The sequence below is a fragment of the Triticum dicoccoides genome, chromosome 6B, assembly GCF_002162155.2.
Source record: "Triticum dicoccoides isolate Atlit2015 ecotype Zavitan chromosome 6B, WEW_v2.0, whole genome shotgun sequence".
Classification (NCBI taxonomy): Eukaryota; Viridiplantae; Streptophyta; class Magnoliopsida; order Poales; family Poaceae; genus Triticum; species Triticum dicoccoides.
In genome coordinates this window covers 397,134,366-397,154,559 of record NC_041391.1, presented here as the reverse complement: position 1 = coordinate 397,154,559, position 20,194 = coordinate 397,134,366, and the positions used below count along the sequence as shown (strand labels likewise).

The 20,194-nt window shown below is 43.3% G+C and overlaps 1 protein-coding gene across 4 annotated transcripts; it reads right to left on the bottom strand.

Moving 5' to 3' along the window:
• Positions 1-2,670: 2,670 nt before the first annotated feature.
• On the bottom strand, positions 2,671-5,485 carry LOC119325357. Of its 4 annotated transcripts, XM_037599111.1 has the most exons (4): positions 5,023-5,485; positions 3,588-3,623; positions 3,041-3,146; positions 2,671-2,926 (listed from the first exon to the last, which is right to left on the bottom strand). In XM_037599111.1, exons 1-4 carry the CDS (start codon positions 5,026-5,028, stop codon positions 2,679-2,681), a joined length of 396 nt encoding a protein of 131 aa, XP_037455008.1. In that variant the 5' UTR covers positions 5,029-5,485; the 3' UTR covers positions 2,671-2,678. The 4 variants fall into 4 exon arrangements, 2 of the variants coding, with proteins under 2 accessions (XP_037455008.1, XP_037455009.1); XM_037599112.1 differs by lacking the exon at positions 3,588-3,623; XR_005157485.1 differs by having other exon boundaries at positions 2,671-2,959; positions 3,041-5,485.
• Positions 5,486-20,194: the final 14,709 nt, after the last annotated feature.

Genomic DNA, 20,194 nt, shown 5'->3' with positions numbered 1-20,194 from the left:
TGTATCTTTTCATGATGTACACCTCAGGAATCTTGAGTACTCTCAAATGAGAAAGCATGAATAACACATGGACGCAAAAGAGCCCTGCAGACAAACACACGATTTTTTTTGTTTTGTAAGTGAACTGCATGAAATTAGTAAACACATATTTTTTTTGTTATTTGTTCATTTTTAAAGAAGTGAACTTCATTTGGTTTTGTGAATTACTCATGTATGTGGACTTTTAAAGTTCAGTAAGTGAGCTTTCGTGCATGATTATCAGAATCTAGAATATTTTTTGCTAGGAGTCTCACCTGTGTTTGTCTAGAGTTTGCACTCACATTCGTAGACACCTTTCTCTTCATCGACGTGACCACTTGGAAATTATGCTTTGCCCAGTCAAATGCATCCGATCTGTTGTAGTGTTGTACGAGATACTTTGTCGGGTTCTCAGGGCACCGTTCTACTCTGAATGCAGTGCTACGATAGAGTGTTTCTTTGAAATCTGCAAACACTGCCCTTGTATACAATTTTGATAGCTGAACTTCGAACCCAAACTTGGTTCTTGTTTTTACCTCTGACTGCATGATCACAAATGCACTGTTAAGAACCAGAGAAATGAAAAAATTGTTTGTTTTTGTAGTCATATTTTAGCAGTTTTTGATTGACATTTTGTTTACCTCATTTGCTACTGTCTCTGCGTGCTCGACGGCCTTCCTGGTCTGAATGCACTTATCCACCTGCTGAGCAAACAGATGGAGATCATGCTTCTCCTTGACAAAAAATTTCTTCAGTATGCGGTTCATGCTCTCGCTTCTCTGTGTGGAAGTCATCCGAGCACAAAAAATTTCCTTCTAATAAGCCGAGATCCACTCGTGCCTGTCATCCCACAGCGAATTCATCATTTCGTCGCCTTACAAGTTGTACCTCTGAATGAGGTTCTTCCATGCTTGTTCAAATTCTGACGGCATTAGTGGGTGGTTCAGCACCGCATTGAGTTCATCCTTGAGTTTCTCGTGCGCCTTATATAGCAAGGCGAGGTCGTCTTTGTACTTCTTCATGATATGCCACCGACATAGCTTATGCAGAGTTTGTGGGAGGATAGTTTTTAATGCTGCCTTCATCGAAGAACACTGGTCTGAGAAGTCACAAATAGTGTTTTTTATTAAGTTTTTTGCGTGTGTGCAAGATAAATGGAAGAAATATAAGTGCACCAAACAAACATAAGTATGCAGGTGTTTTTTTTTGTACCTGTGAGCATGCAGATTGGCGGCTTGTTGTTCATACACCTTAGAAAGGTTTTGAAAACCCACTCAAATGATGGTATTGTTTCATCTCGCATGAGTGCAACAGCAAATATGTTGCTCTGTAGATGATGGTTCACCCCCACAAAGACTCCCAGCGCCATGTGGAATTTGTTAGTTTTATACGTCGTGTCAAATGTAACGCAGTCTCCAAAATCTTCATATGACCCTTTGCAACTTGCGTTCACCCAAAATATGTTTCTTACACGGTTATCTGCATCAACGTCATAATCATAGAAGAACTCTGGGTTTATCTTCTGCATTTTCTCGAAGAAATCCAGAAGTTTCTTGACATCATCTTCAGACTCTTCTCTGGCAAACTTCTGTTTCCTGCATTTTCAGACACAATGCAAACTCATCTCATCAAACAGGGAATAATTACCGACAGAATGCTCAAGAGATATGCGCTGTTACGTGTTTACTTGTTATCCAGTCGCGGCTAGTATGTCCCATGTACTGCAGACCACCGAACATACGCGACAACATCGACATCATCTGAGCATGTGTGTGGTTGTCCAGTTGCATGTCTTTCACTAACTGGTCTATCAAAGGATCATCTTTTTTGTGCGATCGCATGTGCAAAAGCATCCCGGGGCTTCCCAGCATCTTGTGATTGTGGTTGAGTTGAACCATTTCTATCACAAATTTGCCATCCTTCCTTTTTTCGACTCTAATCTTTGCTTTGCAGCCAATCCTTTTTGATGTCTTCTGACGTACCCGGTGATAATCTGACACAGTCTGCTTGTGCGTCCCTTCTCTTGAGCAGACAATGTAGGCATTTGTCCTGTGTTTTGCCCGCTTGCGTATGCCAAACCCCGCACATCTTGCATAATCTATTATATATTAAAAGTGTTTGATGGGATAACCAGAAAAAAGAATTAAACTAGAAAATCCCACAAAAATTAGAAACATCTAACCGTTAATTTTAGTACAAAATTAATGACATCCATTAGATCATGATAATTTCACAAAAAATTACCCACCAATGCCACCGAAGAGACTACGCCTTTATACCCTAGAAAAACCCACCCGTCCTCTCTCCCATGCGTTCATAAGAAAAGAAAGAAAGTCGTCCTCTCCCGTGCGTTCCCAAGGAGCGGAGATCCATGCATGCTAGCTCAAACTCTACGAAGCTGATCGGACAAACGTGAAGTACAAGAGGTTGATTGCTTGATTACTTTGTACAGTAATACAGTGTATTAACTAACACACATATATTATTGTTAGCATCCAGCCATAGCAATCCAGCGCATCTGGCCGGAAAGCAATTGCCAAGTTGTGGATGCCGGATTGATCAAGCTAACCTATTCAATTTTGCTTTTGTTAGCACTTGCCCGATGGCAAGTTTCTTCCTGATTAGTTTTTTTCTAGAATACGAATACTCACGTACAAACATCAAGCTAGATCAGAGACTGGATCGGCGCACACATGTAATGTAACACAATTTTTAGAACATAACTCCATCACGCACACCTGAAACCAATCTGAATTTCCAAGTTCGTCAGACTTGCAAGCGCTTCCAAGTTTCACTTCGTGTTCACCTTCATATGGGCGCCCCTTGGATATCGCCAAATCTCTGTTGGATATCCTCAATTGTCCAATTAACTCCACCCAACGACACCAACGACTCCAGCAGGTATCTTCTGCACAATATTGATTATTTTACATTATGGTCACTGCGTGGTAGATCAATGATACTTGATTGTTAGATTATGCTAAAATAGAAAAACAAAATATATAAATTTAGATTCATTAACTTGACCAGAACTGATTCCTTGCCCTGCTTTTGTGTTCAAAGTTTGCTCTCAGTCTCCGTTGGATCTCCAAGATTGTCCCATTTGCCCCTTCCAGCGACTGCTCCACCTACAGTAGGCATTACCATCTTATGCACAAAAGCAATTAATTTGCATGATTTATTATTGTCAGATAAATGAACTAAATATTAACCATTATAAGAAATGGATCAACTATGCTTGATCGATGATTTTTTTCTAAAATAGAAGAACTTTAATATGTACATCCTAGATTAATTAACATGACCAGAACCGCTCCATTTCCATACTTACATTTCCCTCAAGTTAATACTTTTGTGTTCAGGTTTTGATTGAAAAAAAAACTAACTATACATATTTTTTCCAGTTATACTTACTAACTAATATATATTTATATTTCTATTGTCAAGGCCTCAAATAACATGTTGCCTATGTTCACAAATGCATTGTGTACAATAGAGGGATGGCAACCAAGGACTATAAGTAACAACGGGTGCACAACTTCAAAATTGAGGACAGAGAAAAAAATCACCAGATATGTAAGTTGTACTCCCTCCATTCCAAAAAGCTTGTCGCTCAAATGGATATACAAGTAACAAAGGGTGCACAGAATCAAAATTGAGGACAGAGAAAAACATCACTAGATATGTAAGTTGTACCCCAGCCATCCGAAAAAGTATAGGGTTGAATTTTAGTATGAACAAGAACAACCAATATTAATATTTAAATGATCCAGAACTAAGAAGCTTGAACATGAATGTACTGATATGAAAATTTTGAACTTCATAGAGCCAACCGGTAAGTGCAACAACGTGGTGCAATTTTCTCGTATGAACATTGGCAGGTATAGCTAGAAGCATGACTATTTCAGACTGTTTTTACCAACTGAGAGAACCACTCACTTAACTTATGAAATAGCTATGGAAAGACAACAGAAGAGGTCCAAAAACTACATGCAAAATATCATATTAAAAAGGAAGGAAGATCCGTTGGAACGATAAAAACATGGACATCTATACCTAACATTCTCAAGAGTCACCAAAAGAGATGGACCGCGGATAATCAAATGATGAAGATAGCGATGACGATGATGTGGTCAAGTACATAATCTACAAATAAATTTTCCAAGTAATGAACTAAAATACACACTTTCTGTATGATGTTGCCAGCCTTTTACATAAGCACGAGTACATGGATAATTAGTTTCCTGCAAAATCTCTTCAATTTAATAAATTGACTTATCTATGCTAACATGAATGTTACACACTATATGACAGGAAGGATATAGTCTACTATTCTAGAGAAACATTGGAAAAAATGCATGAACATTTAATGAAAACACTTATTATATAATGTGATCTTATAGTGACAACGTCCACTCATCATTATATTTTATACAAGAACGCAAGTTATTTAAATTTAATTACTCTTTGAGAAATATTAAAACAATAGCCAGTTGCAAATATATGTATGAATTCATAAATCATCGATATAGTATGTAGGGTACAGAGCCTAACATTGCCGATACTGGTCGCATGGCAGGAAAAAGTGGATGGGGCCTCAATAAATTTAGAATTTTGACTAACAAGTTATCATCACCAATAATCATTGATAGCGAGTGAATAAAGAGGGGATTTTTGTCAAAAAAAAGCAATAATCATTGATAGCAGCAAACATACGGAATAATCTGTGCATAACCAATGTCCTCAGGCAGGACACCTATCTGTATGATCTGCATCGCAAAATTAAACTAAAGGAGAGAGGAGCTGGTACCGCTTCATTGTATGTCCTCGGCAATTCCAAGCACTACTAGGCACAAACCCAAATCTACCCAAAACTCCGCCTGTTAGGCCATGCTGACTACATTACCTAAAATCTGTTCTTAATTTGCTTTGTACTTTGAACTATACTGTATTGGCTTATCCACATCCTTAGCGACCTTGCAACTAGCCGGTGTGGATACAAACCTGCATTCATCATAGGCTGAAAAGTGCCTTGCATGCTGGAGCTCCAACATCGCGCACGGGGGAACCTCAAACTCCATGCTGCTTCACTCGCTTACCTCCCAGCCACCGCAGGGGAGACGATCCACGCTGACGGCAACGCCACCATCGAGTTCGACTAGCTCAACTGATCAACTACTCCCTCACGCAACTGCTCCTCAAGCCCTGCTATGCCTCCTCACTATTGACGGGCCTGGGGGATCGAGGAGGCGCACGGTACCTAGACCAGACCCATGGCCGCACCAACGACCTGAACTGTGGGGAGTGCGTGCAGGGAAGATAAGCAAGGTGGCGTCATGAGACCAACAGAGGAAATTAAGGGGAGCTTGGGAGTGAGATCGACAACGCCGATTACTAGCGGCAATAAGGGAGTTCATCGGTAGACAACAATTTTGGAGTGACAAGGAGAGAAGTGGAGGAGAAAGGGGATCGGAACTTCTGGAGTGACTGACGTGTGCGTGACAGGCGCATCTGCGCGACAACGCGAGTGTTTGGGCTTTGTGTTGGGCTAAAGCCCAACTCAGTTTTGAGCAAAAAGATATAGAAACCGCAGAAAAAATATCCAACTATTAAGTTTTTATGATTATTTACTCAAAAAAACTATCATTATTGCAGTGTACACCGCCCAAAAAGGTATAGTGTATAATTGTGTGTATAGCCAAAAAAATATAGTTTTTCTCGCTGAAATTCAGTGTGAAGTAATCCATGCAAACATATTATACCCCCTCCGTCCCATATTAATGTTGATCACATAGAAATATCTAGCCATATCAAAGTGTAAGATACATCTGTTTGAGCGACATTTAATATGAGACCGAGGGAGTACATGATTATATGAAGGAAAAAAACATGTATGTGTCATTGATAGTTGAACTCAAATTTAGTGCATATGAATCTTGGCCACAAAACAACTGATATGTTAAACATTTCCTCAACTAAAAAGACATTCCAAAAAACTATTAAATATGAAAGGAAATTCCTAACGGTCAACATACGAAAATGACAAATAAGTACCGTATGAAAATTTGAGTAACTAGGAAATTTTAGTTCACATCTAGAAAATGCAAAATTATCAATAGTATATATGAAATTTTATCCAGAAATTAGGCAAGTGATTCATGCATAAAATATGTTGTATATTTAAATATCAACGAGAAAAACTAATATATCTAAAAAATACCCTGTGTTTCGAAATATATGACGTTTATGTCTTATATTTAGAAACCCAGAGGGAGTACTATATCCATAATGTAAATATGATTGTGCGGCCATATGTTGCTTCCGAACAATTTCAATGCGAATGTGCCTTCTTGAAATCTCACAATATCTGAAAGTGGATTTCCGCTTACCATAAAAACAAAACTACATGACCAACCAATGGAACTACCAAATATTAACTCATTTTAATAGAACTTTCTTACATACTAGCCCGTACGTATGTGCAGGCCACTCTACTAGTTGTTGTAAAAGTCCCATACCATGTCGTACATGGTGAACTTCATTCCAGCAGCAGGTACGAGGTTCAGCGGCATGTTTTTATCCTGCATTAATTGCAATGCTCTGTGAGATAATTTGTTCTGTTCTGTTTTTTAAATATGAGGAGTGCATACGAGTTTAATAAAGCATTGCAATGTTCCTAAGTTTTCAGAAGAATCCAATGTATTAGATGCTAGGTCAAACCTCATAAGAAATATCAGTGTGCACTGCAACGTTGTCTGAATGGACTGCAACTATTTTTTTCAGAACATAAACTTAGATGTGTGTAGAGTCATTCGCCCGATGGTGTTTGCAGCTCGCCCGGTTGTATTGGACATGACGGGGTTATAGCAGATCTGTGTAGTTGAGGATCTCACGGCAGCAATAGTGAGGAGGATTTGTACCTGCTGTTTACGACCGAGGCACCGTTGGTGGTTGCAGCGTCGAAGTTGATGCAGCAGGTCTGCTTGGAGTTCTATTTTTCGATGCAGCAAGTGGACGCTGAGCTCTGTTTTGGGGTGCAGCAGGTGGACGTGGTGGTAATCCAGTGTTGTGACGATGTCTTGGTGGATTGGTTTGAAAATTTGGGAGCAGTGGCACATCATCATAGACATAATCATCATCTGCTGCAACATTGTGTTGAACTGCATCATCATTGTCTGTTCGGCCATGCTGTCCAAACGTAGTGAACTCGTGCTTATACTCTGGGTTGAGAACTGTTATTGGCTCATCTTCATCGTCATCGTCTTCATCATCCCGTTGGTGAGTGCCTTCCCAGACGAATGTGACATCATCGTCATCTTCAACTACATCTCCTTCCTGGAAAAAATCTTCTTCCGGAGAGTACTGCACCCTGTTTGTTGACGTGAAGAATCCTCGAGGAATCTCAGGGGTAACCTAGCCAGTATCTCTTTCAGAAGAAGCTCCACTCTTCTGATAGTTGTTGTTTTCAGTGCCGTCAATTATGCACGGCATTTTGTATCTGCTGAACGTCATTTCCTGCACACAAAATGACCGAGCTGCACTATCAGGTTGAATGAACTAAATCAAGCAAACTGCAATGTGTTCAAAATGGTACTGCCGAAGCATTGCAGGCTGACTGCATCACCCTGCAAGGTGAACTAAAGCAACCGCACTGCATCATTATCCGTAATGAACCTATACAAGTGTACTGCATAACCGAGTAAGTGCACTACATTTTCCCCCACAACGAACCGAAGCAACCGCACTGCATAGGTTTTGTAGGCGTGTTGTACTGCTTGTACTGCTTTGTCTAGGATAACTACACTGAGATGGTTGAGGAAGTGTACTGCTTACCTCGTGTTGCAGTGATTTCTTGCGTTTACAAGAGGAAGTTCCCTTCTCGTCCGTCTGCACAACTTTCACATTCGCCCGTGCAGTCCACTTGCCCTTCAGAAGTTCATGAGCGGTCTAGACGTTGCTCAAGGTGATTGCTCTGAAGGTCGATCCAGACTTATTCCAAGAAGCTACCGTGGATGAAGCAACCTTGCGCACACTCCTCCTTGCTCGAATTGGTTTGATGTCGAGGCAGCACCAATCCACATCTGATGAAGTACAGCTAATTGCAGGCCCAGAGGAGTTTGGTGGCGGCGCTACCGAGTTGCTGCCGTGGAAGAAGGCCGATAGGCTGGTGTTGCTCAGTGCCTGCCGCGAAAGAAGGTCGAGAGGCGATGGGCAGCATCGTTGCCTAGCCGCCACCGCGGAAGAAGGCCGGGAGAGGAGGGGCGGCGTCGCTACAGGCCGCCACCGTGGAAGAAGGCTGGGAGGGGAGGGGCAGCGGTGCTCACAAGCCACCGCCACAGGAGAAAGTGGGGAGGGGAGGGGTGGCATCGCTCCCAAGACGCCGCTGGGGAAGAAGGCCGGGAGGGGAGGGGCGGCAGCGCTCCTAGACCGCTGCCGCGATAGAAGGCCGGGAAGGGAGGGGCGGCGGCGCTCCCAGGCCGCTGTCGCGGTAGAAGGTTGGGAGGGGAGGGGCAGCGGCGCTCCCAGGCCGCGCCGCGATAGAAGGTCGAGAGGGGAGGGGCGGCGGCGATCTGTTGGTGGTGTGCAGAATAAGGCCGGTGTTATTAGAATAAGAGTCTTAAGGGGTGTTATCATAATAGACCCACCCTATATATATATAGTCAATGAAGAACAACGACGGAAAGAGAATACAATGCAAAGTTGAAGAAATTGAACAACTGAGGAATTTAAAAAATGAAGAAAAACTCAAATTGAAGATTTTCAACTTTGGTTGGTGGCATAGCCCACCGCATAAGAATGATGATTTCAGACACTGCGTACAATTTTCGTAGGGTTCTGAGAATCAAATTCTTCATTAATTTCTTCACACTTAGAGGGTTAGTCTTCATTGATTGAAGAAAAACGTTACTTCATGTGTTGCACATCTAAGTCATCAATTTTGCCTAAGTGTTAGGATGTGTGTCGTTTTCAAAGAACATTCGAAGATTCTAATATATTTAGCTAACACCGCAACTTGCTAAATCTCTTCTCATCCAAGGGATTTGTGAAGATATCGGCCAGCTGGTCTTCAGTATTTGCGTGGTCGATGGAGATGTCGCCCTTCAACACATGGTCACGAAGAAAATGATGACGAATCTGGATGTGCTTTGTCTTCGAGTGCTGAACTGGGTTGTGAGCAATCTTGATAGCACTCTCATTGTCGCAGTAGAGTGGCACATTCTTCACATTGATGCCATAGTCCTTAAGGGTTTGCTTCATCCATAGCAATTGAGCACAGCAGTATCCAGCAGCAATGTACTCAGCTTCAACAGTTGAGAGTATGCAGTTCTGCTTCTTCAAGGACCAACATACCAAGGATTGTCCAAGGAAATGACATGTGCCTGATGTTGACTTGCAGTCCACCCGATCACCAGCATAGTCAGAGTCAGAATATCCAATGAGATCAAAATAAGAGCCCTTGGGATACCATAATCCGAGTGTTGGAGTGTGAGCTAGATATCGAAGAATATGCTTCACAGCCTTATGGTGTGATTCCTTCGGTGTAGCTTGAAATCGGGCACACATGCAAACACTAAGCATAATATCCAGCCTAGATACACATAGATACAATAAAGATCCAATCATGGAGCGGTATACCTTTTGATCGAAGTCTTTACCATTTTCGTCAGTGCATAGATGGCCATTTGTGGGCATAGGGATTTTGATGCCTTTGCAATATTGCATGCCGAATTTCCTCAACACATCCTTGAGGTTTTTCTCCTGAGATATGAATATGCGATTGTATTGTTGATGAATTTGAAGACCTAAGAAGAATTTCAACTTTCTCATCATAGACATTTGATATTCCTCACTCATCATATAGGCAAATTCGTCACTGTAACATTGGTTAGTACAGCCAAAGATAATATCATCAACATATATTTGGCACACGAATAATTCATCATCATATGCTTTGGTGAAAAGAGTTGAGTCAAGTGAACCGGGTTTGAAGCCTTTCTTCATGAGGAATTCCTTCAGTGTGTCATACCATGCCCGAGGTGCTTGCTTCAGGCCATAGAAGGCCTTGTTGAGTCTATAGACATGATCTGGAAATTTTGGATCCTCAAAACCTGGTGGTTGAGCAACATATACATCTTCCTAAAGCTTACCATTGAGGAATGCAGTTTTCACATCCATTTGATGTAAGATGATATTATGATGGTTAGCATAAGCAAGAAATATGCGAATAGCCTCAAGTCTAGCAACAGGTGCAAAAGTTCATCAAAATCAATTCCTTCAACCTGTGTGTAGCCTTGAGCTACGAGACGATCCTTATTCCTCACCACAAGGCCATTTTCATCTTGTTTTTTGCGGTAGATCCATTTGGTACCGATGATGTTGTGCTTGCGTGGGTTTGGTTGCTTGACAAGCTCCCACACGTTGTTGAGCTCGAATTGATACAATTCACCTTGCATGGCTTGAATCCACTCAGATTCCATGAATGCCTCATCAACTTTAGTGGGCTCTGTGATAGAGACACACGCAAAATGCCCACAAAAGTTAGATAAGTGTGAAGCTTTTAAGCGCGTGAGAGGACCTAGTGCGTTGATGTCGTCGATGATATTCTCGATCTGCACTTCATTTGCAACGCGAGGATGTGCAGGTTGACAAATTTGCTTAAGCCCAGTAATTTCTTCAGGACCATTTTCTTCAGCAGCACCAGTGTGATTTTCTTCACGATCCGGAATGACTTCTTCAGCAGATTCTTTGCTAGGGATTATATCCTTAGTAACTTTGAACTTGATGAATTCCTCGGGTGACATTTCATCTAGCACAAGAGGTAGGTGCTCTCTTTGTGAGCCATTAGTTTCATTGAACCGCACATCTACAGTTTCAACAATCTTGTGATGATTGATGTTGGTGTGCGAGTCCTTTCTGTAACCAAGCATAAAACCCTCATGTGCTTTCGGTGCAAATTTAGAGTGATGGTGAGGATCTCTAATCCAACATTTAGCATCGAAGACTTTGAAATAACTTACATTGGGTTTCTTGTTAGTGAGAAGTTCATATGAGGTCTTTTTGAAGAATTTGTGAAGATATACCCTATTGATATGTGGCACGCAGTATCATTAGCTTCCAGCCAGAAGCACTATGGTGTCTTGTATTCATCAAGCATGGTGCGAGCCATCTCAACAAGGGTTGTGTTCTTTCACTCCACGACGCCATTCTGCTGAGGAGTATAAGGAGCAGATAACTCGTGAGTAATACCAAGTATATCAAGATATTCATCGAGACCAGTGTTCTTTAATTCAGTCCCATTATCACTCCTGATATGCTTGATCTTCACACTGAAGTTAATAGAAGCTCTTGAGCAAAATCATCTGAAGACTTCGTGCACTTCATTTTTGTAAGTGATGATATGCACCCATGTGTAACGAGAATAATCATCAACTATGACAAAGCCATATAATGATGCAAAACTAGAGAGCATGGCATAATGAGTTGGGTGAAAGAGATCCATATGAAGTAATTCAAAGGGACGAGAAGTGGTCATGATAGTCTATGAGGGATTCTTGGCACTGGTGATCTTTCCAGCCTCACAAGCCCCACAAAGATGATATTTGAGGAATTTGACACCCTCGATGCCAATGACATGCTTATTCTTTGTGAGTGTATGCAAGTTCCTCATCCCAGCATGACCAAGTCGCCGATGCCATAGCCAGCATTCTGAAGCCTTTTGCAAGTAGACATGTGGCAGGCTGTGGTCCTGCAGAGAAATCAACAATATACAAGTATCCTTTCCTAAAGCCTTCGAAGACTTTCAAATTGTCAGACTCCATTAGCACAATGCAATGTTATTTGCCAAAGACGACAACCATATCAAGATCACAAAGCATTGAGACAGACATCAGGTTGAATCCTAAGGACTCGACAAGAATGACTTTGTCCATGTGTTTATCCTTTAAGATCGCAACCTTACCTAGACCCAATACCTTGATTTTGCCTTTGTCAGCGTAGGTGCTTCAGATGAGATGGTGACAAACCAGTGTCCATCAACAAGTTCCTGTCACCGGTCATGTGGTTTGTACATCCACTGTCGAGGACCCATGCAGTAGCTTTAGGTTGTTCATCCTACAGATGAATTAGTGCAACTTACGAACCCATATACTTCATCGGTGAAGAATATGATATCAATTTCAACAAAAGTAATAGATAAGCAATATGAGGACAAGAGAAATGAGTGATTCATTTCTTCATGATTAGCTTGCGTCCATTCAAGCACATTCAGGTCTCCAGCAAATTCTTCAGACGATTAAGTTCGTCTGGAGACCTGACCCTGCATAAGAGATTACTTATTTTTCTTCACCACCCACATTTGGAGGGGTGGCAAAGAGTTCATCATTCTGCAAGCTCCATAAGAAAAAGATGGCATTGAAGCCAGTGCACTTTGTTTCATAGAAGAGTGGTTAGGATAAGCATATGAATAAGCAAAGAAATTCTTCGAGGACTTATGAACCTAATGGTTTGAAGAATAATGCACATATTCATAGCCTTTAGACTTTCCCTGTGAAACAGAAGTGTTAGCACGCTGATATTCATATGAGGATTTTGATCCATGTGAAGAATTTGGTCCATATGAAGAATTTGATCTGGGGTTCCTTTTCTTCATGGGTGGTGTCATGATGACATTTACCTGAAGATTTTCAAGGGACCTTTTGGGAACCCAGATTTTCTTCATAGGGGGACGGTTCCTACAGTTAGTTCCAACATATCGAGCAAATACTTCACCATTCTAATTCTTGAACAATTTATAGTTGGAGTCAAATGACTCATCACAGGAATATGGAGAATCACTGGTAAAGCCAGATAGATTGCGTGGATCTACTGGAGGACCTTTCGTAGCAACCCATGAGGTTTTGGGATACTGCTCAGGTTTCCAGTAGGTCCGATCAGCATTAAGTTTCCTCTCAAAGGCAATACCCTCTTTCCTAGGGTTCATGTTCAAGATCTTCTTTTTGAGCACATCACAAAGAGTCTGATGCCCTTTGAGGCTTTTGTAAATGCCTGTCACATACAATTCCTTCAGCCATGCATTATCGTCAGTGATACTTGTGTTATCCCCAGATGAGGAATTTGTGACCACAGAGACAGTTGAAGAATTTGCAGCAATAGAAGCATTTGAACATTTAGGAGAAGAATTAGCAGATACATGCTCAATGCATTTCAGACATGGTGGAATAAATTTTTCCTGAGCGGAACTGATCCGTTGAGCAAGCAATGAATCGTTTTCCTTCTGAAGATCTTCATAACTCACTTTTAACTTCTCAAGATCTTGCTTTCTCTAAAGAAATTCATAAGAAAGCTTCTCATGATCAGTTTAGAGAGTGCTATGATGATTTTGAAGGTTGTCAAACTTAGACTGAAGTTTCTGAAGACTATCAGTCAAAGCTTTAGTTCGATTCAATTCCTCACCCAACATATCATCGATTTCATCAAGCATGTTTTGAACCTTTTCAAGAGCTCTTTGTTGTTTAGTGGCAAGGGAAGCAAGTTTAGTGTAGCTGGGTCCAAATTCATCACCCGATTCATCATCAGTATATTCGGAAAGGTAGCATTCAGTTACCTTGGCACCCTTTCCCATAAGGCAAGGTGCAGTGGATGATGATTCTGGGGCGAAAGTCATATCCTTGAGAGATTCCTTGAAATCCTCAAACCAAGGATCATGACGAGTTCGATGGCCTTCATAGAGCTCAGAGAGTCGGTCCGAGGTTAGCTTTGCATGGTTGAGATGCATGATGTTCCTGAACTGATTTTGGGACAAATAGGAGCAGATGACATCCTTCGCCGTGAGGTTGAGGAGAGTGTACTTGCGAATATCATCAGCCTCCGCCATCTTGCAAAGATCGGTAAGACCGATCTCTGTGACGGTCCACAGTTTGCTGTTCATCACCATGAGTCGCTTCTTCATCATGTCCTTCGATACTCATGACCGTCAAAGATGGGACATGTCACTTTCTTCATTCCTGAAGTCGACATAACTAGAACACCAGGTGGTTAAACCAAAATCACACAGAACAAGGGAGTACCTTGCTCTGATACCAATTGAAAGTGCATTAAGTCGACTAGAGGGGGGTGAATAGGCAATTTTTACAAATTCATCACTAAGGAATTTCAGGGTGAGGAAATTCCTAAGTCACAAACACAGAATACTCAGGTATAAGTACTCAGGTATAAGCATAACAGAGTTATAGCATAGTCATCATGATGAAATGAAAGACAAACACAAAGTACAGAAAGCGTAAACACAGGATAAGCAGGCTAAAGACAATGTGACAGAGAAATTGGATTGAGGAAATAGAGAAAGTCTTCAGTCAAAGTCTTCAAACAGTAATGATCAGGATCATCAACACATGAATGAGGAAATGAAAGGGTTGAGGACATAGAACCACTAGGCTTGGTGAAGACAATGATTTTGTAGACTTGTTCCAACTGTTGTGATAGTTGTACATCTGGTTGGAGCGGCTGAGTATTTAAACTCGAGGACACACAGTCCCGGACACATAGTCCTCACCGTATTCTCCTTGAACTAAGATCACATAGACCTCGCCCAACACTCATGGTGTATTCATAGGTGACTTCCAATCCTTCAAAGACTTGGTCACTCGGCGATCCACAATTTCTCTTGGATGCTCAGACCATGACCCTAACCGTGTGGAGGATTCATAGTCCTCAAAGGTAACAAGCGTCGGTTCCACACAAGAACAATCTCTTCAGTGATGCTCAATCACTTTGGGTTTGTAGGTGTTTGGGTTTGGGATTTGGGTTTTCCTCACTTGATGATTTTTGCTCAAAGTCCTCGAAGGATCGGATGCTCTCCAATCACAAGTGTCAGTTTCTCTCGAAGCAGCCAACCAGCTATTGTAGGGGGCGGCTATTTATAGCCTAGGAAGCAGCCCGAGATGATAAGACATAAATGACGTTCAATGATATGACCGTTAGGTGGTAAGATATTTTGGACAGCTGGCGCGTAGCACAGCAACAGTCGGATTTGAGGTTCGAATTCCTCAGGGCTATCATGTTCCTCACAGTGTAGGCAATCCGCACTGGCGAATTCCTAACTCCTCAGTTAGAACAAATTCCTCATAGACCCGAAGATCTTCGTCTCTATCACTAAATAAATTGACTGAACTGATATGAGATTTCCAATGGCTTCACTCGAAAGGATTGGGTAGTTTCAGGATTTTGAGATGAGCATCACTTGGAAATTAGTTTCCTTAGTATTACCTCGAACCCCTTTAACAGTACGGTGTTTTGTATGACTCAAGAGAGAGAAAATCTAACTACAAAAACAGAAGTCTTCACGCTTCATAATCCTCGTATGAATATCCAAGTCTTCAAGGTCACACCAATTTCATCACTTTCAAAGTCTTCAGGAGAACCAAAGTCTTCAGCTGAAGACATTCATTTTTAGGGGTCGACAGTCATTGTAAATATCAAACTCCTCATCGACTTATAGAGCCTGTGTACACTCACAAACATATTATTCCCTTAACCTATAAGTCTTCAATACACCAAAATCACTAAGGGGCACTAGATGCACTTACAGATAGGCATGCCGGACCACTTGAGCGGCTTCTGAGAATATGCAGCTGGTTCCACAGAATTAACCTCTTGTGCCCACTGCTTGAGTTGGCGGGGGAGAGGAGTGCAGGGACACACCTCTGTCAATGCACATGGCTTCAGCTGCTTTCTAAAAATATTGCTCACTTGTTTCTTCCTCATCCCCTTAATCACAGTCCTCGTCCCCTTCTTTCTTCTCTCGACCTCTAGCTAGCTTTTCCTTCAGCTGCGGGCCCTTGCCACGGCGGCCTTCTCTGCCACCACGGCCCTTCCCGGAATTACCTTCCTGGTCTCTTTCCTTATCATGCTCCTCATGCTCTGCCTTCTGCTTCTTAATGAGGTGCTCAACTTGAAGGCATTCTTGAAGGTCATGCCCTTTAGTGCGGTGGATCTTGCAGTATGGCCTGTTAGACTTCCCAGGTTTCTCGGCCGTCGCAGCCTCCAGGCAATCAGTGCACACGGCAGTTTCCTTGCCAGGGACTTCAGTTTTGGCCTTCTTGCCGGTGCCAAGATCGCGAGAGCCCTCAACAACTAATATTGACTTCCCTTTGTGTTTCTTATTGCACTTCTGATTCCTCCTCTTCGGGTTAGCGGTCTCGTCATTGTCCTCTGAATCGACCTTGACGCCTTCCTCCTCCTTGGGGAGTCACCTTCCTTCCTCAGCCCAAGCACACTTGTCCACCAAAGTCTACATTTCATTAACGGTCTTGGGCATTTGAACGTTCATCTTGGAATGTATCCTTCTATTGCGCACGTTCGAATGGAACGCGACAATCACGGCTGCTGGATGTATCTCTAGAATATTGTGGTGCACTTGGCTGAACCCCTGCATATATTTTTGCAAGTTCTCTCCTTCCTTCTGTGGAAAGATTTGGAAGTTGCTGGGACGTCCAGGCTCTTGATGGCAGCCCATGAAGGCGCCAATAAACTCATTGCACAGGTCAGCCCATGAAAAAATGGAGTTCTCCGGCAGGTGCATTAGCCATGACCTCACATTTGTCTTAAGTGCCAAAGTGAAGTAGTTGGCGAACACATTCTCATCTCTCCCTCAGGTCGCATGAACAACAATTGTGTAGATGCTCAAAAACTCTGCCGGCATCAACTTTCCATCATAGTTTTCTTGTAGCTCTGGTTTGAAAACACGGCTAGATAGCCAGCGGACTTGCCGCAGCTCACGAGTGAAGGCGGGCCACCCAACCTCGAAAGGTAAGTACCCGCCAGCACTGGGCGCGGGCTCATCAATGTCTGGACCATTGCACCTGTCAAATTGATGGCAGGTTTCCCGTCGCCATTCTATGGTGATGCGCACATCTTCCCTCCGCCAAGCCTCTAGGACATGCCGTTGATCTTGACGGGCCCGTGGATCAGATGAGGCCATCGAGGCTTCGTCGGGATCAGGGTTGTGTTGCTCTAGTTGTTGCCTCTGGTCTGCTGCCACGGAGGGGACTGCACTGTTGGTGTGGCCCACTCAATGCGGCCAAGAGTTCATACCATTGTTGCCGTTCGCGGGTTCCATGATGGTTCTGCCTGCTGGGAAGTTTTCGCTTCAGCAAAGCCGATCAAACTCTGGATGGTGGCTCTCTACTCATCCATTTGATTGGCCGCTGGTGGGAATCTCAGTAGGAGTTGGGTCCCCGCAATGGTTTCCGTAGCCGTGCTCGTCATAGATGATGAGACGGATTGTGACGTCACTCGACTCTTAGTTGCACCAACAGGAGCGTCGCCGCGCTCTTGCCACCGGAAACCGGTCGTCGTGGCAACTGGTCGATGAGTACACTACTAGGAAAAGGGCTATAGATAATATGGACATTAATGGCGCACCACACATGTGGTGCACCACAACTATATAGCACTGGCGCACCATGTGTTGGTGCGCCATTAGTGTGATGGACACTAATTGCGCACCACACCCACGATGCACCACTACTAACAAACTTTTTTTTATTTTTCCAAAACTAGTAATAGCGCACCAGGGCACAGTGCGCCATTACTAGTTTTAACTAGTAATGGCGCAACACTCACCCCATCCACGGATTTTCTGGAAGCGTCAGGTGCATGGATGAAACAACGTATCGCCAGCTAGATAGAGATCATGGGTCTCCGAAAACCGTGTTCATGGGACATCGAAGGTGGCTTCGCAATGATGACTCATGGAGAAAACGCAAGGATCTGTTCGATGGTGAAACCGAACCCCGAAGACGCCCGCGTACGAGGAGCGGCGAGGAAATAGATGAGCTGTTAAAATTGGAAAGACTGCCCACCGCCGGGAAATGCGCCAGAGCCGGGAAAGAAGAGAAAGGCGCCAGAGCCGCTGCTGAAGGTATGGAAAACGAGGTCTGTTTTCTGGGACTTGCCGTACTGGAACATCCACCATGTGCCTCACAGCCTTGATGTCATGCATATTACGAAGAACGTGTGCGAGAGCCTACTTGTTACCCTACTCAACATGCCAGAGAGGACCAAAGATGGGCCGAAAGCAAGGGCGGACTTGAAATCAATGGGCATCAGGGAGGAGCTTCACGCTAATAATGATGATGATGATGAGGCGAAGTAGGACACGAAAATTCGTTGCGAAGGCAAAAAGGCCAAGAAGACTGGAAATGACTTCCCTCCCGCGTGCTTCACTCTAAGTCAGGAGGAGATCGATCAGTTTTTCAACTGCCTCGTAGTAGTAAAACTTCCTTACGGTTTCGCGGGGAACATAAGAAGATACCTAGACTCAGCAAAGCAGAAGTTTAGCGGGACGAAGTATCACAACTGTCACGTGCTGATGACACAGATACTTCCAGTTGCAATCCGTGGGATCATGGACGCGCACGTCCGTGAAATGATATTTGGCCTATGCAACTTTTTCGAGGTCATCTCTTAGAAGTCGGTTGGCGTGAGGCAACTCAGAAGGCTACAGGAAGAGATCGTGGTGATACTATGCGAGCTTGAGATGTACTTCCCGCTTGCATTCTTCGACGTTATGGTGCATCTGCTGGTCCATATCGTGGAGGATATCATCCAGCTCGGGCCGACGTTCCTGCACAGCGTGATGCCGTTCGAAAGGATGAATGGTGTCATCAAAGGATATGTTCGCAACATGTCACGTCCAGAGGGAAGCCTAGCCAGGGGCTTTCTGACCGAAGAGTGCATCTCCTACTGCACGAAGTATCTAGGCATCGAGAACCCCGTTGGTCTGCCCGTCAACAGGCACCTCGGTAGGCTCGCTGGATGGGGTCACCGTGAGGGTCGCCGCAAAATGCATGTCGACTTCGAGGGTCGACTCGCCGACTTTGAAAGAGCAAACCTAGTCGCGCTACAACACATAGACGTGGCTGATCCTTGGGTGGTAGAGCACAAAACCTTTATTGAGAAGACATACAATGACCGAGGCCAACAGAGGACGGATGGTGATATAATCAAAGAGCACAACTCATGTTTCACGCGTTGTTTCAAGGAGAAGCTTCTGTCATACCCTTTACATGAGGATTCTTCTGCGGAAGAACAACTCATATTCGCCTTGTCACAGGGCGCCGAGCACAACCTGATGACGTATGAGGCGTACGATATCAATGGCTACACATTCTACTCCGAGGGAAAGGACATGAAGAGCGATGGTTATCAGAACTCCGGGGTAACGATGGAATCCTACACCGGTAACGACAAGGACAGATACTACGGAAGGATCGAGGAGATCTGGGAGCTGAGCTACGCTCGAGAGAAGGTCCTGATGTTCCATGTGAGATGGGCCAAGAGCGTCCTAAAATAAGACCGGTATTTCACCACCATGGTTATACCCGAAGCCAAATCCAAGACCACGGGCGCAAACGCCACCGCGAAAAATGAGCCATGGGTACTGGCTTCCCAAGTGGACCAATGCTTCTTCATTACTGACCCGCCAAAGCCCAGTCCTGTTATCATGAGGAGAGGCAAAGGGAAGATCATCGGAATAGATGGAGTCGCCAATGAGCAAGACTTCGACAAGTACGGCGACCCGAAGATGGAACATGACGACGACGATGAAGTACCAGCATACACCACCAGAAGAAGCAGGACCACCCTACCTAAAGGACGTCCGTTCAAGAGAAGAACTCCATTTGCGAAAAATAAGGGCAAGAAGATTGTGAACAGATAGCTTGCTAAGGTCGATTGTATTTAAATTGTAGCCTTCATTTCTCGATTGTATTCATAAATGTTTTCATATTCATAAATGTTTTACCAATTCACAAATGAATGCAACTAAAAATCCAAAAAAAATATTGATGATATTTTTAAATAACAAATTTGATGATATTTTTTCATATTCATAAATATTTTGAAATAACAAATTTGATGATATTTTTTCACATTCATAAATGTTTTCAAATTTGATTGTCATTTTCTAATAAATTATTAGATGCAACTAAAAATAATAATAATAATAAAAAGTTACTTATGGCGCACCCCTCAGTGGTGCGCCATTGCTATGGATATACTTATGGCACACCCCTGGGAGGCACGCCATTGCTAACCTTCCCCCCTCTATCCCTTTCCCCCTCGCCCCCCGTGCCAGATCCCCCTGCATCTTGATCGCGCGCTATCCCCCCTTGCC

Excerpts from the sequence above, each read along its gene's own strand:
- LOC119325357 (XM_037599111.1), bottom strand. Across the intron at positions 3,147-3,587 it reads GAGTACAACTTACATATCTG|GTGGAGCAGTCGCTGGAAGG; the intron begins GTGATTTTTTTC and ends TGCCTACTGTAG. Across the intron at positions 2,927-3,040 it reads AAGGAATCAGTTCTGGTCAA|AAGATACCTGCTGGAGTCGT; the intron begins GTTAATGAATCT and ends AATATTGTGCAG.